This window comes from Mchenga conophoros, linkage group LG15, assembly GCF_057382185.1.
Source record: "Mchenga conophoros isolate Kocher_MC1m ecotype Shallow Benthic linkage group LG15, M_conophoros_male_GT1.1, whole genome shotgun sequence".
Classification (NCBI taxonomy): Eukaryota; Metazoa; Chordata; class Actinopteri; order Cichliformes; family Cichlidae; genus Mchenga; species Mchenga conophoros.
The window spans coordinates 20895340-20911840 of record NC_140540.1 but is presented as its reverse complement, the minus strand read 5'-3'; the positions used below and the strand labels follow the sequence as shown (position 1 = coordinate 20911840).

At 41.0% G+C, this 16501-nt stretch overlaps 1 protein-coding gene across 17 annotated transcripts in view; it reads right to left on the bottom strand.

The window, feature by feature from the left end:
- afdna (afadin, adherens junction formation factor a) overlaps positions 1 to 16501 on the bottom strand; it is a 123582-nt gene that overhangs the window by 71065 nt on the left and 36016 nt on the right. For 12 of the 17 annotated variants that reach the window (XM_085247164.1, XM_085247167.1, XM_085247165.1 and 9 more), the window contains exons 2-8: positions 10515 to 10710; positions 10275 to 10387; positions 8854 to 9011; positions 8517 to 8671; positions 6576 to 6733; positions 2317 to 2401; positions 1969 to 2109 (exon numbers count right to left, since the gene is read on the bottom strand). In XM_085247164.1, the coding sequence (XP_085103290.1) occupies positions 1969 to 2109; positions 2317 to 2401; positions 6576 to 6733; positions 8517 to 8671; positions 8854 to 9011; positions 10275 to 10387; positions 10515 to 10710 (1006 nt within the window). The remainder of the gene's footprint in view (positions 1 to 1968; positions 2110 to 2316; positions 2402 to 6575; positions 6734 to 8516; positions 8672 to 8853; positions 9012 to 10274; positions 10388 to 10514; positions 10711 to 16501) is intronic. The other 5 variants (XM_085247171.1, XM_085247180.1, XM_085247181.1 and 2 more) reach the window with 1 other exon arrangement.

Below are 16501 nucleotides of genomic sequence, written 5' to 3'. Positions count from 1 at the left end.
CTCACCTCACGTGTTTTTAGGATCAAACTTGAGCTTAATGGTCTGCTTTTTTAAAGTGTCAAATTTTGGTTTTAGTTTAAAATCCAAGAGCAGACAGAGTGGTGTTCATTCAATCAGGTGGTGCCGTAAAGGCTGTAAAATGGGGAGAGCACCCAAATAGTCGTCTATTGTGATGCTTTATAGGGGCTCGCCTACGCCCCACAGTCAGCTTTGCCCTCTGCTCGTCATATCTGGCTTCATAAAGCTTAGATGGTAACACAATTGTCAGCTTGAGGCTGAGACATCCCTTATGTCCATATTTTAAATACAATCTATGAAGAAAACGCACTGAGAGGTATGCTTGTGGTTATAGGACTTCCCTCAGTAGCCCGGACATCACTTAAATACTGGAAAGTCATTTAAAAGTAAAAAATTACAACAAATTTCTTTTTATCTTAAGCCTTCTACAGGGTAACCTCAGTGTTTTCTTTAATAGAAGTGGATTAAGTCCAGTTAATTAACACACACACTCTCTCTCTCTCCTCACACAGACACACACACTTTGCCAAGCAGCTGTTATTTAGACAAGCCACCAAATCAATTTCCCATCCTGGCAATCTTCCACAGTCAGTGACCCGTCAACCTTACAGTAGATGAAGTAGACGTGTTAGTACATTCCTGGATAGGGCCCACTGGTGAGCCAATATCATTCCAGCACCACAGTTCAAACCAGTTCAAGTGCCAATAAGAATTGGGTTCACCAACGGGTCTGATAGGTTAATGGCATGATAGGAAGAATGACAAAAAGGCCAATAAAGAAAGAGAGGGATCAGTAGCAGGAAACAAGCTGTTAGGGTTGTGTCATATTTAACAGGACATGGGTATGTTTCTCCAAAATGCCCTTCGAAAGGCTCTCAAAACAAATAATCTGGGGTTTTATGTACTGCATTCCAGCTGTTATTACACCACTGTAACTTACCTCTTACAGTACGAGTGGTCTCTGTCCTGTATACTCTTACATCAGTAAGAAACTTCCTATAATTCACCAAATGAAGCTTTTTCATAGTAAGTTTAACCTTTTTGCTCTTTAAATCATCTTCATCATAAATAAATATGATAAAGACTTTGATGTGGCTGTTAAGATTAGGACAGGTTTTCCCCCTTTGAATAATAATAATAATAATAATAATAATAATAATAATAATAATAATAATGATGATGATGAAGAGATTCATTATACATGAGTGGTCTAAAAGAGTGATCTCAGCTGCTGTGACTGAGGACAGACACATTTTTGTTCTAACAACACCTACATATAACTCTTACCTATCTCTGTCTGATAACTTTACACTTTAACCTCAAGAACTGCCAGATGTTTCCCCAATAAAGAATTATCTTATGTTAGAAACCCTTCAGGCAGGTATAACCTCAGTGCAACAAGCATAAAGGAGAAGATCTAAAGTCCAAGTCTTTTTTATTCTGTGACTTCTCACAGTGCACTCGTGTGTTTTGGAAACTTTAATTCATATTAAAAGCTACAGCTCTTTCTGATGGGGGGATAAAAGAAAGTCAAGCAGCTGTAGCACGCGCCAACATCTCCAGCTATTTTTAAGAGCTCTCTGCAGCTTTCAGTGATCGTTAACCGCCCGCAGTGGTTTTTACACACTGACAAAATGCTGCAGTGGCAGGAACAGAAACCACAACACAGCTGAAAGTGGTGAGAAGATGTGGGAGCAATAATGTAGCCGCATTATAATGTGCTTCATTCACCTCGGCAGGGAACACGAAGACAGACTCACCTTTGACCAAACCTGAGTGTTTTTTAATGCAGCTACACTGCAACCTGTTGGTCACCGTTTGCCATTACAACAACAAATAAAAAAATAAAAATAAAAAAAAAAGCTGCTTCCGCTGGTGCTGTCACTTGTAATGCCTACCGACACTGACAGCAAAGATGAAGGGTCACATATGATAGTGTTGTGGTCCTACCTGGGCTCAACTCCACTAGATAAGGCAGTTTCTCAGGAGGCAGCGAGCTGTCCTTCCCTCTGAGGCCCTTGTCATCCACTTTCCTTCCCTTCCTCCCCTGGTAGTCCGGAGGTCTCTTCTTCAACTGGAACACTAATGCCCCTGAAAATGAGGAAGACTAAATTTTACTACCTGTACGCAGTAGAGATTCCACAGGTTAATATACAGTAAGAAGATCAATGGTCAAAGAAAAATTACATTTAAAAATAACATTTAAAAAAAAAAAAAATCTGTAATTTCAGTAAACCAGCAGCAGGGGGCAATAGTGACCAAGAAGCGAGGGGACAAGTGCCTGAGTGTGTCTTTTACCTCTATCAGCAGGCCAGTCCCTGAAGATCTGCAGTGGACACTCATTATCATCCAGAATCACCTCCTTGCCCGACTTATCATCTTGCTGCAAATAAAAGGAGACAAACACCAAATCAATTCAAAGTTTATTCACATTTCATGCAGCTGTGCTTATTATTGAACTTATTAAACAACATGTTATAACATCTCCAGATGTTGCAGTTTAGAAATTGGTTGTTTTCCCATGTCCACATGGTCCATAATCCCCATTAACTAGTTTTCCAAGACACAATATAAAGAAAAGACGTCAGCCACTAATCCTGTTTTTCCACATCACACCGTCTAAAAATGCGTACTGACCTGCAGCTTGTACTGGTTCAGTTTGCAGCTCAGTGGAGAGCAGATGCATTAGCGGATGAATTAGACCCTCAAGTCTGAGGCCCTGGTATTCAGTAAGAGATGGGTTGTTTTGAGGAAGCGCTACTGTCTCAAGTGGAGCATCTCAAGTACCTTAGGATGATGTTCACAAGTGGGGGAACAATGGAAAGTGGGAGAGCGACAAGTGGGCTTCTACAGCATCTGCAGTACTGCTAAGTTCTGGTGAGCTAAGGGGCATAGGGTTTAATTAACTGGCAGGGCTATGCTCTTACCATAACCTGTGGCTATGGGTTGTACCAGAAGAAAAAGATCATAAATACAGGCTGTAAAACTTTGTTTCCACTGAATGCTGTCTGGATTCAGACTACACAATAGGGCTGGGCGATATATCCAGTTTTTTAAAAATATCGATATATTTTCATACGCGATATAAGATGTGACAATATCGTTTATATCGATATAGTCTATGTTACGTTATAATTATACTTGTGGAGCCGCAGGTTTGCCTCTCTTTCGTCCACTTTTGTCTCTACGAAACGTTACTCGGCCTCGCCTCCCCCATAGCTTCACCTGCAGGCAATGACAAGATGAAAGCGGAAAATCTCCGTTAGCGAGTTACCGCGGATCGTCCTGTGCGTGGGGCTGGACAGCGTCAACGTGTTAGCGAGCTAACCACGCTAACGAGCTAACCGCGCTAACGACATGCAGCCCGGAGGAGCTGCACGGCCTAAAATCCTTTCATTTTCTCAAAACTCGACAGTGCGCCTTATGTATGAATTCTGGTTGTGCTTATTGACCGCGAACCGATTTTATGTGGTACACAGCGCTCAGCAATCTGTCAAAAAATGTTTTAATATGACTTTGCTAAGCTACGGAGCTGCACCGCTTGATGGATTGTCGGAGGATTACGGCTACCGAGGAGCTTCGCGGAGTGATACGTACCGTGCTTCAACGTAATATTACCGTACTGTGTGTGTATAAGGACCATAAATGGCACCTGTTCAGAGACGTGGTGAGCAGTGAAATCTGTCTCTTTGTTATTGTGCTCAGCGTCTATTAGTTTACAATTTGACTGCACAATTGTGAGCTTTTTGTTATGCACAAAAACAACATTGTTTTCTTTTATTTATGGACCATGATTATTTAATAAATGCTGATAATTTATTTTTAAGTAATTTATTCATGTACATCTACGCTGTATGTAAATAAAAGTGCCCGTGTGACATCTGGGACACAGTGTGACTAAGAACTCTTTTTGTTCTTAACTTATGGCTTTAAAAAAAAAAATATCGAGATATACATCTTATATCGCCATCCAGCTAAAAAATATCGAGATATGAATTTTGGGTCATATCGCCCAGCCCTACTACACAATATCAGCTGATTGCAACATGGAACAAATGTGTTCCAACAGTTCATCCTTCTACTCGTCGAGCATAAAATTCCAGACCAACAAAACCCAAATGAATTTACTAAATAACTTTGTGAAAAAGACAGAAAAGACAGACTAACTGTGGTGGTGGTTACAGGTTACACATGTCCTCGCCTCCAAAAAGTCCAATTTAAACCTACAAAAGCCTTGTAGGTTGATAATTGCACAAAGGTTAAAGGGGGAAAAAAAGAGTTTTCCTCAACTTCAGTGACCTTGACTAATATGAGCTGATGGAGGAAATGTGAAAATCAATGAATAAGATCACCAGGATCATAAACGTCACCACTGTGTTTTTTTTACTGGAAATCCCTAGCCAGCATTTCCATCCTGATGATATCACTTAAATTTAAAAAGCCAATAGGGGAGCAACGAGGAGCTCATCATGTCTCCAACTCTATAATCTTCTAACCTGACACATTAACCATTACAACAAACAACAATATTGTGTAATCTCAGTCCCGCCTTACACACAGAATGACTGATGTAATGTGGTTCAGGCTCCTTTAAGCCTCAAAGATGAGGTCATTTAACTACATCTGACAAGACAACGTCTCCAGAGAAGTCACAGGATGCAAAACAGAGCTTGAAAAGAAGGTGACTGGACTTCAAGTTTTTTGAAGATGTTTCACCTCTAATCCAAGAGGTTTCTTGATTGTTTCACAGGATGAAAGATTAAAAACAAAACAAAAAAAACTTAATCCAGTCGCCTTCTTTTTCAGCGCCTTAGACTATCATGACCTGTACGACTGAGAACCTACACAGACACGACGCAACAGCTAGTTTTCAACTCTCCAGAAGAGCTGGAGGCAGTGGTGGTTGTTAGTTTTTGATAGCTGTGTTTAGATTAATGCTCCCATGATGCAGATAAGGAAAAAAAAAGGACGAGTGGGTGGATAGTGTTTACCAGTTTCTGGCATTTCTCATTGTTGCTGACCTCCTGAACCCTGCACTTTAGGGTGAACTCGCACTAGGCACAGTCAGTGACTGTCCCAAACTCCCACACTGGCCTGTGCTCGAACAACACTTAACGATGCAGACCCAAGGATGAGTCAGTCTGCCTCAGCCTCTAAACACATCACTCCATTTTGCACACTGTCCTGTCAAAAATGTGTTAATTATTTAAGGCAATTTTTACACAACAAGCTGTCACTGAGGAAGTACTGGAGATCTGTGCAGGGAGTTTAGCTGAACTGTGCTGGACACACCTTTTCAACAGGCCAGACCTCGCAGCAGTAACACTAGTCAAAGGAAAAGCTCCAAACACACAACAGCTAACAAGTTAGCTCAGCTGAAAAGGGAAACTAGTGAGCTTGTTACTGGTTACGATGTGCTACCAATGTCAACTCTGTATGAGATCACACAGCCTCTGTACAATGTAACCATATGAGGGCTGTGCAGTTTTGGTAAAGCAAAGCACGCTGATGAGTTACTTTTCTAAGTAGATAGCCCTGTAATGTAACAGATCACTTCATGATAGTAACAACACTGTAAAGTGAAAAGGTACCTTTAAAAGTAACCGTGTGTGTGTGTGTGTGTGTGTGTGTGTGTGTGTGTGTGTGTGTGTGTGTGTGTGTGTGTGTGGAGGATCTTCCAGTGTATTGGCAGTTGTTTTATACGACTGGCAAAAGCTGAGAGGACAGATAGGAGACAGGCTGTGAGCCAAGTTCACCGTCACAGTCTAACACACACACACACACACACACGCTGATATAATAGAGCATCTGCTGCTACTGTGGCACTCAGTCTGAAAGTAACTGAGCTGCATTCCTTAAGCTTTCCTTTTCAATCTGCCATTCCTGTGAAGTGGGCATGGATTTTTCTTTTCCAACTTTTAGTCATCTTCATTTAAACAGGAACCAAAAAAAGAGAAAATGTGTTTAAAATGTGCCTTAAAGGTGGGATATATAGCATGCTCCTCGTATTGGAAGCTGTTACAATGTTTACTGACAGCAGTGGTGACCCTTGTGGCAATGACAGTGAACTTGACTTTCCACAGCCTCTCAGGAGGATGATAAAGGTGTTTATTACTGAACTCGGAGCGTCAAGGTTGTATAGTGCAGAGAAGCAGGATTAACGGTGTAACAATTCTCAGACGACAACAGAAATGGCGATACAAATGTCCCATCTCACGATGAGTCCCATGTGGAGTTGTTAAAGTATGCTAGTCTGGCAAAACGGAAACCTTACTTTGGAAACATTACACCTCTAACCATGAAGATCAAATATGAGCTGTGAACATCACGCAGTGTCCTCAAAAATAAAATCACATATTAAACTGTGACAAAAGCTCAAACTCTGTTACTGTTAACGTGGGTTTGATGGAATTTGCTGCAGCTGGAGGAACTAAACCTAATTTAACTCGATTTTAATTTTAGCGAGAACAAAGCAGATTTTATGGTGTTGATGAATGTGTTTACTGGGAGCGTGAGAAGGTGACAAGATGGGTTTACAGATTTTTAAGAAAACTTACCCGAGCAATGCAGTACTCTTTGGGGTTCTCCTTCTCTAGTCCATACTTCTCCAGAGCCTCCACCACAGCAAAGTCAGCTGTGTCTCTCGTGGAGAGGAGGATGGTTTTATACGGGATATTGGGCTTCAGACTGTCAGCGTATATCCTCAAAGTGCCTCCTGCAGAGACGGAGTGTGTTAGTTCTGAATGCAAAAGCACTAAATACTGTTTCACACCTAGTTCTAGTTTTACTTCAGTGAACTTGGGTGTTTTTCACCTTTAGTTTCATTTTTGACTGCATTTAATATAGCCAATGTAATGGTGCTAGCAGACTCCCACTTTACAAACTTCTGTCACCATCGGTTCTCGGTCTATCATTTCTTGCTTGACCTGGACGTTAAACTTTCTCGCGTACACTTTTAGATGAGTTTGGGGAAAAGCAATAACGTAATGCTTATAACAACTTTCATCTGGTGGAACATGTAGCCATGTAACGGGGACGTGTCAACTGAAAATGATCACCTTTGTAAATGCCACAAAAGAAGGCTTCAGCAGAGCAAACAGGATTTTCATTACATAAAATAAGGGTGTTTTGTTTGTTTTTTTAAATAGTGCTTTCTGCCGGGAGAACGTCACCGTCTAACCACCGGCCGTCCTGCCTCACCGGCTGTATGTGCATGCGGACGGTGGTTTGAGCCGTTTTTAAAGCCGGTTCACTCGTCCATCTGTCTGTCTGGCAGAGTGATTAGGTAATGCCTGAGTCACACGCTGAACCAGTCAGCATGTTTGTTTCATTCATTCGGCACGTCCGCGACGTATGTCTGTGTGCGTAAACATGTCAGCGTGAGACGCTCCAACGGCATATGGCACTTCTGGGAAGCAGCTGATGTGGGTGTGAGTAATTAGCGATGAGCAGTGAAAACAATTTACTAACAACAAAAAGTGGGCCGCTAATCCGCATGTTATATAAACACCACTCCAATAGATGTGCACACCTGCTTTCACAGAATTTAACTTGCTTTCTCATGCCCTTCCACACCAGATAAGGAGCGACAGTGAACTGCGACGTTCAGGTCACGCTACAGATTATCTCCAGAGTTCACGTCAGGTTTCCTTTAAGCCATACAAGGACATTCAGACTTGTTTTAGAGCCAATCCGGGTCCCTCTCTGGCTGTGCCATTTCGGTTTGTGACATAAAAAGTCAGTATTCACAGCTGATTTTCATATTTAGGTCAATTTACTGTTTACTCCAACAAATACCATCATGAATTTTAACATTTAAGATTCTGGGGGTTTTGCAGTTACTCTGACACTGGATTGAATTTGGTGGCAATACACACCTGAACAGTCCAAACCAGAGGTGCTCATACTTGTTGATCATCAGTGAATTTGTCGATTTGATTAGCAGCACTTGGCTGCTACTTGCCCTCTTAAGTCCTATGGAAGCTGTGACTGTGGACTCTAGAGTCCTGTGCTCTCTTTTCCACATGACTGTAACAATATATCAGATTAGCCTTTGATGTTGACGGTCTCATTATTTTAAAGTAATACCACCTGCAAACTGCCCACGTGAGCCAATGTGTTCTGACTTCAGTTTATTTCCAGTGAGCAAAAACTTAAATACACATGGGATCATTAAACATACCGTACTGCCCTCTGAGCTCCGTCTCTTGTCTCATCATTAAAAAAGTGAAACAAAACACTTTAGCAGTGTTCAATTAGTCTACATTTTGGATCTAATGGCACTATATGCTTTTTAATTTTAACATAAATGAGGTGCAGGCTATCTAATTGGGAAGGAATGTGTTTGTTATATACCTATTGTTTTTTTCCTCTACCCACCCCTGAACTAATACACCTAGGAGACTAGGCACAGTTGGTAATCCGAGCTCATGTTGGGATTAGGAGAAAAGGGTCTGAATAAACTCGTAAACAAGATATTTGCAAATTCTAAGAAGTACCTGAGTCTGGCCTCCCATCGCTGCTCATGAACTCCTGCATGCGTTTCTCCAGTTTCTGCTGGCGTCTTCTCTTCATCACCACCTCTGGGTTGGAGATCGTCCTGGTAAAGCTGGTCTCCGGCATGTCTTTATAAACCTCTGCTGCCAGATTTTCTCTAAACCAAAGAATAAATGGGACAGAAAAAGAAACGCAGGGAAGAAAAAAAAAAGGAGTCAGATGAAGGAACTGAAAGGTCAAAAGTTTAAATCACTATTCTGTCATTTTCTGTGCTTTTCCTCGCATTAAGAAAAAGAATCTCTGAGGACTGTCAGGATGTAAGATGAATGAGTGCGTTACCCGTCCTCGCGACTCAGTGTCTGATCGTCTCCATCAGGGATTCGGGCGAATTCCTTCTCCCTCTTCTTTTCCTTTTTCTTCTCCTTCTTGGACAGAGTCCTCTTGAAGTTCTGTATCACGCCGTCCTTCTCCTTCTCAGGCCCGTTACTCTGACTCTTCTAGAAAAACAAGAGAGTGAGGCTGAGTGATAAAACTGCTATAGATGCACTCCTTTGTGGGTGAATAAGTGGCACATGAGCAAAGTGAGCAAGGAAAAGAAGAAAATCTTCGGCATCTTTGTGACATTCGAGTACGCCAAAATGTCCAAATTTGACTCAGGGCCCAAAGGGACTTTTAAAACCCACTAAAACCTGAGCACCTCTTACAAGGTCAAATAGGCACGCTGCAGTGCTCCCCACAGGCTGTTAAATTAAGACAGGTAGTTGCTGTCTTGCTCTGCATCGTCAGTGAGCAGGAAGACATAAACTACACCTCCACCTGCTCCAGGTTCTGATCAGAGTGGTCCTGTAACTCCCTACAGTGAAATACTCACCACCTCTTATCACAAATAGTACTGATTAGTGTACGTGTAAACAATAATACATTCCACTTTTAAATCACAAAAACGTTTGGGAGGCTGGTTGAGGTTGCTGGTAGAGCGAAATTTTATGCACATTGAGTCGCCGAAAATTGAGTTGTACACTTCACAGATTTTTACGCTTCATCGTTTTCTAATTTTTTATTACATTACAAATTAAAAATACATCATTTATTATCATTAAAATTGGTTAGGGTTAGTGGGATAAAGATATAAAAACTATAGAAAAGATCACAGTTTGAAGAGACAACCTGAAGGAACAGCTGAAAGATATTAAGGACCATAAGTGGAACCTGGCAGGAAGCCAGCTGGTACAAAACATGAGAGCAAATGAAAAATACCAAGAAAATTCAAAAAATTTAAAACTTGAAAAAGATTAAGGAGGGTTGCTAAATATACCCGAGCAGCTCACTGAAGTAAAGTCTATGTGTAGGAAACACTATGTTCCATTTAAAGGCAGTATCACATATAGAAGTAGCTTCCCTATTGGAAAATGAAGCTGAGTACAAGTCCTTAGCCAGTGAGCACACGTTTCAGTTTTTAAAGCCAAATCAGACACTCACTCGTCACATCTGGTCTCAAAATACCTGGATGGCTTCCTTGAAAGCCCTTCATTAACCAAGCAGCATCCATCTTTTATATACAGTCTGATTATATTCTAGTGGCAGCTGGTGCCTTTCCAATGCGCATTTGTATCTTTGTGATCTTGAAGAGCTGAACAAAGTGATTTAAAATGATTCGTTTTTCCTTGACAGGCTATGGATGAATGGAAGAATAATTCATCTCGCTAGTAAGCCTAATGATTAACAGTGAACACTTGGACCGAACAGTCAGAGCAGCTGACCTTGGGCAGGATGTCGTTCTCATTCTTCAGGACAAAGCGTCCTTCTCTGTCGTCTTTGTTCCAGTTCAGCTGCACAACAAGAGGCTTCTCGTCCAGGTCCAGCTGACGCTCTTCTAACACAGACACAGAAAGACCAGTTTACCTGAGAGCCATCCATTTCCTACTCTCCATTTTTACAATTAATTGGATTCTGTAAAGTCTGTCGCGCTTTTCCTTGCATCAGAAATCTGTGGGACTCACCGCCACTGACATGGACCTCGTACAAGGAGTATTTTGGTGAGGACAGCATCCTCATGTCTGGTCTGAACTTCTCTGCTAACGTTTCAATGACATCCTGCGTTGTCGCTGTGCTGGAGACTCTGATGCACTTGGTAGCAAAGTTACCGGCGACCCGGTCCTGGAAGTAGAACCTCATCACGCCATGGAACTCCAGGTCCTTTTAGAAAAAACACAGGAAGAGAGTCACTAATTCTGTTTATACAAGCCGCAAATTACAAAAATACACCAAACATTTACATTCAACACAATTGCGTTTACATGCAGAGCATAAACAAATGCTTGGATATTAACATTGAAGACTGAAAGAAAATAGGGCATAAACAGTAGCTCAGACGTATTATTAATGCAGGATGGCGCTCTTAAGGTGGCTGTTCAGCAGCCTCGACTGTGGCGGGAGAGCAAAAATGCAAGGCTGGCTGAGATCCAGAGAGCCGAGTGTGTCAGCAGGTTGTGCGACGACAGGAAAAGAAGGCTGATCAGTTATTCACCGATATGGACTGTCAGCCCACATGCATCAAGTTTTGAGCACAACAACTTACTTCAGTGACATCGGTTATTAAATAGACAAGATGAATGTTTGCCGTCCAAATATCACATTAAATACTGAAGACATCACAACCATGAGGCGTGTCATTTCGGATAAACTTTACGTATACGTGTGAAGTATATTTGAGGTCATAAGTGAGCGTAATAGGTCCCTTTCAAGCAGTTCAACACCGATTAGTTCCAGTTTACTTTGAATTAAATCTTAAATATGTACTTAAAGTCATTTGTATATAATTGGTATCAAATGTTATTTCCAATAACCTTCCTGATCTGCACACTGATTTAATGTGTTCCAACTTACTTATCTACTTTATCTCAGCACACTGTGCAGGTCTAAGGAAACCTCTGCAGAACACACACAGCCTGTGTTACACAGCTACCCAGGGCTATTTTCTCTACATGTGTACAAATCCACTGCCTACATTTAGACATTTCCTTCATCTGCTACAGAGTGTACTACAGAACAAGAATGTGTAAAACCTGATGTATGTACGCAACGCTGTGCTGACGCAGCAACTGTAGCTCGCAGCCTGTGCACACACATGCATATGTTATGGCTCAGCAGTAAATCTGCCTCATATTTCATCATAACCGCCACCAGAGAAAGATCTAAGGTATTCAGGAGCTTGCCAACATTGCATAGCTAGTAGCTGCTATTACTCTGAAAAAGTAGGTGATTGTATCTCACTCTAGGGGACAAAAACAAATTGAAAGCGAGAGACAAACTTGTGGAAAGATATTCAAGTAAGATGAAGGCAGCCATGAACACATAAAGCCATATATAGTTTCTCACAGACGCTGATTGGTTTCTGGCATCATGGGGGGGGATGCACGCCTTCTTAAGTGCAGCATTAAATGTTGCCACTTTAAGGTGAATGCCAGGACAAGTGGAAGAACCTGTGGAACAAAATGCAGATACTACTCGAGCACCATGGTCCAAGTAACGTTTCATGAATAGTGATGTCATTTTCAGAGAACCCATTGGTCAGGAAGTGACAGTTATATATATTCTCAGTGTACAGAGTAAGCACTGAGAGAGAGGTTTACTTCATAAGAAATTGTTACATTTTATTATGGCAGGAAAGATGTTGTGTCTTCACTGTGGATCTCCTAGACCGCAGATATCTTTTCTGTCAGCATGCCAACAAAACAACTCGCATGCCAGCTTCTAATAGGGGATGCAAACAAACAAATTCAACCATTTAATCTGAGGCTGAGGAGTGTGTGCAGAAAGACTTCCAACAAAAGATTCAACTACACTAATTCTGCACAGTTTGTGGACTTTGTTCCATATAGAAAAAACAGGAAAATAGGAAAAAAAAAAAAAAAAAAAAAAAAAAAAAAAAAAAAGGAGGCCGACAGAAGTGAAAGCGTTCCCCGCCTCGTTCTAACTCGCCGCCTCCCCTTCCCCGTCGAGTGGAAACACTGAGAACAGTTTCGATAGGCAAGGGTGGAGTCGGGAATGTGCACGCGTTGTGATTTACTGCTGGAATGTGGGTCATCGAGGGCTGCCGTTGTCAAGCTTGCGTAACTGTTGGTTACAGTTACCGTGGAGACACTGAGGTTCAAACAAGGCCCAGCTTAGAGCGAGCGGTGGATAATTAACACACTGGTCAGTACAACGGCAGACACCTTCTGGGGCCACTGGGAACTGTTAAGGCCAGCCACGTGTAGTTCAAGTTCAGTGCACCTCCAGATGATGGTGCATTCCTGCAAAGTCTCATCTCAGCCATCTACACCCCTAAATAATCCAGCCCTAAACTCCTGAAAGTCATAATCTTAAAGTTGTGGACCAGTACTGACATTGCGTCCACTCATTTCCACAAGTTTCCAAGGGGGAGGGGATTTAATTAACTAACCAATCATAAGAGACTAAAGCAGCAGCATCTAACATCAGCTCAATTTGCACCATGGACATATTACTGCACATAGAGCACACAATTCATGTGTCCCTCCAAAATACAATGTTTGGTCGCACAATAACTAAACCATGAATTACAATAAATTCATATTTAGTCTTATAGTTATAATTTTTTTTGTTTGTTTATATACCTGCAGTGTATAACACAAAAAACATCTTACTAAGTCAGAAGCATTTCTTTATGTCAATTGATTAAAAAGTCATTGATTAAACTCTTGAAATCAAGCTGTCGAACATTTTAAATACAGGGCAACAAGTGAGCAGGCGCCCTCATGTTGTCCTTCACTCCAACATCCTGCATACTTGCAATAAGGACTGCTCGCAAGCCCGATCCAGTAGCGCCATGGCTGCGAATTTGGGCTAGCAGCACTCGCACAATGGCACAGCTGCAAACAGTTTACAATTAAGTTTATGCACCTTACTCCCCCCAACCATCAATGCTTTGATCTACAAACTGCACACAACTACACATTTAAATAATTTGTAAATCACACTCAGCTTTCACAATCCCTTTACTTTAATAGTTTAAAAACCAACAGTGTACACAGTAAAACAACTAGTAAGGCTAAAAGCTCCGTCTCCAGTTTGAGTGCTGGGTGATAATCTGTATATAGTCAATACTCATATACCTCCATGCCAACACACTTGTTCTGCAGGAAAGCTAAAACTGGACTAAAGTGAAAACAGTTCAGCATGTTCTTCCATATTTTTTTTCAATGCCATCCTGTCTCGTGCAACAAAAAGGCACGCAGTGGCTGTGTGAATATCAGTTCCCAGCTTCATAGACCTGACATGAGTGCAGCGTTAATCCGGTGTGTAGGCAAGTCTTCTTTAAGATCAACTCTAAACTTAATTTTGTGACCTATTTCAAGCACTTACTTTGCTAAAATAATAAAATGTGCAATTATTTTTATCTTTTCAGCTACTACAACCTGGCGACCCTGACTTTGAGGCTGAGGAATGTTTCAAATAATGATCTAGTGATTTTATGGAGGAAAAATTATCTTTGATATTATTTTTGGACAGAAAAGGAAAGAAGGGCAGGCAAAGGAGACAATACCTAGACACAGGACTACTGTTACTTTATTGTCCTCCACAGTTGACAATTGTCTTGGATCAAACCAGATTACAGGAAATATTAGAATAAACAAATAAAATTTAGGCAAAAAAAATTCAAACATATCAAATAAAAGAGCAGAACAGGAACAAATGGCTCCGTTTATGCTTCTGCAGCTTTCACTCCAATAATCCCCAACAGCTTTTTCTGTTTTCTTCCATGTTTCACAGACAGCACATGGTTTGAGTAGAAATGCTAATGCAGCAGTATACCAACAAACAACAGCCCGGATAAGAGCTGCTGCGCTCCGCCTGTCAAACGCACGCAGTCCCACATTTCCAGTTGAGTGATGGCAGAGAGGAATCGGCTGAGGTTTAGGGGAGTCTTTGATGTTCCACTAGTTCTGTCAGCGTGTTTATATATGCTGGGTCGACATATGCTCTATGTACACAAATTAACTAATGCCATGTAATTACTGCATGTTAGACCATATGTGGCACTACAGAAGTTTGTGCATCTGTGTAGTTCCCTTTCTTCACTGTGTCAAGCATCAGGGAATGCTCGCGTACACAGAGTGAGTGTAATGCAGGCCAATACCATAGATAGCCGTTACATTTTCAATTTATTAAGCCCCTTCAATTCTCACACAAATAGCAGATGAGCTATGTCAGACTTCAGTTGTTTCTAGTTTTGATTTTTGGTAGTGTCCTTGTCATTACTGATAGCATTCAGGTTGCACGGGTAGTCTGGCTCCTCCAGGGTGGCATGAGAAAGTTTGTGTCCAACAAAGACTCAAGAATAACTGTCGTTATATGAGAGCTGGACAGGGTCATTGATAGGCATCAACACCTCACCTGGACTATATCTACTTTTTCCCTCCTTTATTACCATCTTGCTACAAAACCCAAACAAACCCTTTGTTTGCATATGTGCAATATTCCTAATATGTTGTGAAAAAACACTGACACATATTTAGAATATGTAAGGAGGCTCATCTCTATAAAATCTCTAAAAATGTTTTTGTCATCACTTTGTTATTTAAGTATCTGTGGCAGTAAATCCTCCTCCCCTTGTGTTAGTATTGGATAAAATCACAATGTCGTTATTAGAAGTGAAAACTGAAAGTAATTTAGTCACAGCAAGCTGTAGTATTTCTCTACTAAACAATCTCTCACATGCTCAACTGTGTGAGAGCGTGCAACTAACAGCGACAGTGGAGGGAAACCATACTGCGTGAGAGATAACCTGGATTTTCAAATCCAACTGACTAACAGCTCAGGTTCAAAGGTCTCTAAGGGAAGAGTTCGAAGGTCACGTCTTTGTTTGCATGTGTAAGTAAGTTTACTTCACACTGCAGCTTTTTTTCTTTTTTTAAGAGCTCCCACCTGGTGCGTGTCTCATGTGTGGGAGCAGTGGATTAAACTTTAAGCCAAATGTAGTGTCATTACCGTACAAGACTAAAAATAAATAAATGATACAGCAAATACTTCACCCTTTTAAAAGAAACAACATTTTCACAGGGTATTAGCCAAGTAATTTTGTAACTTTGAATATCAGTATGTAAGCACTTTGAATAAAACCAAAAATATGTTCATAACCCTAAAGTAATATTTAGAAACAGTCACATTAGAACTGCAGACCTAAAGCAAGAAGCTGATGTCTGATAACTACTTCTTTTGGCTGCTCCCTGATTTAACGCCACTCACCCTCTCTCTTGCACCCTCTTTGGACACACCAACCCTCAGCATGCCCGCTCAGTAAATCCATAAATCTTCTCTTTGGCTTTGCTCTTTTTTTAAATGCTTCATTTCTAATTCTGCTTGGATAAGTACAAGTTAACCCCCTGCAGTGACGGTATTCAAAGAGGGACAACAGGACAATCTGGACTATTAGAAAGACGGTCCAGACCAACCATATTGGTCTGTTGGCAAATAAGGTGACAGGAAGGAATTTAAAACTTTATTAAAACATTTCATTATTTTAATGGCACAACAGTAGGAAATAAAATCAAATTTTAAAAAAACATGTTCAAAACAATCCTGTAAACCTTCCTCCTTGCAAAAGATTTTTGATGAGCACACGTTTGTCCAGTGCTGCCTGAGGTCAAACAGTAAACTGGAAGCATGTTGTACAGGATGTTACAGCCTCTCTAATACTCATCATTAACTCAGTGTGCACCCTCAGCAGAAGTTATGAAACAGTACTTACACTTTCTGTATACAAGGGTCACTGGTACACAATCCAAGAAAAGAAAACAAGTCAGTGTCAGGAGAGTTTCTGAGATCACTAACCTGAAGGTTGCTTTAAAAAAAAAAAAAAAAAAAAAAAAAAAACTACAACAACAAAACAGCAAAAAGATAATTTGTCTAAAAATCATCTGTATTGATGTGGAATGCAGTGGAAACTCTTGGCTCCGGAGGGGCA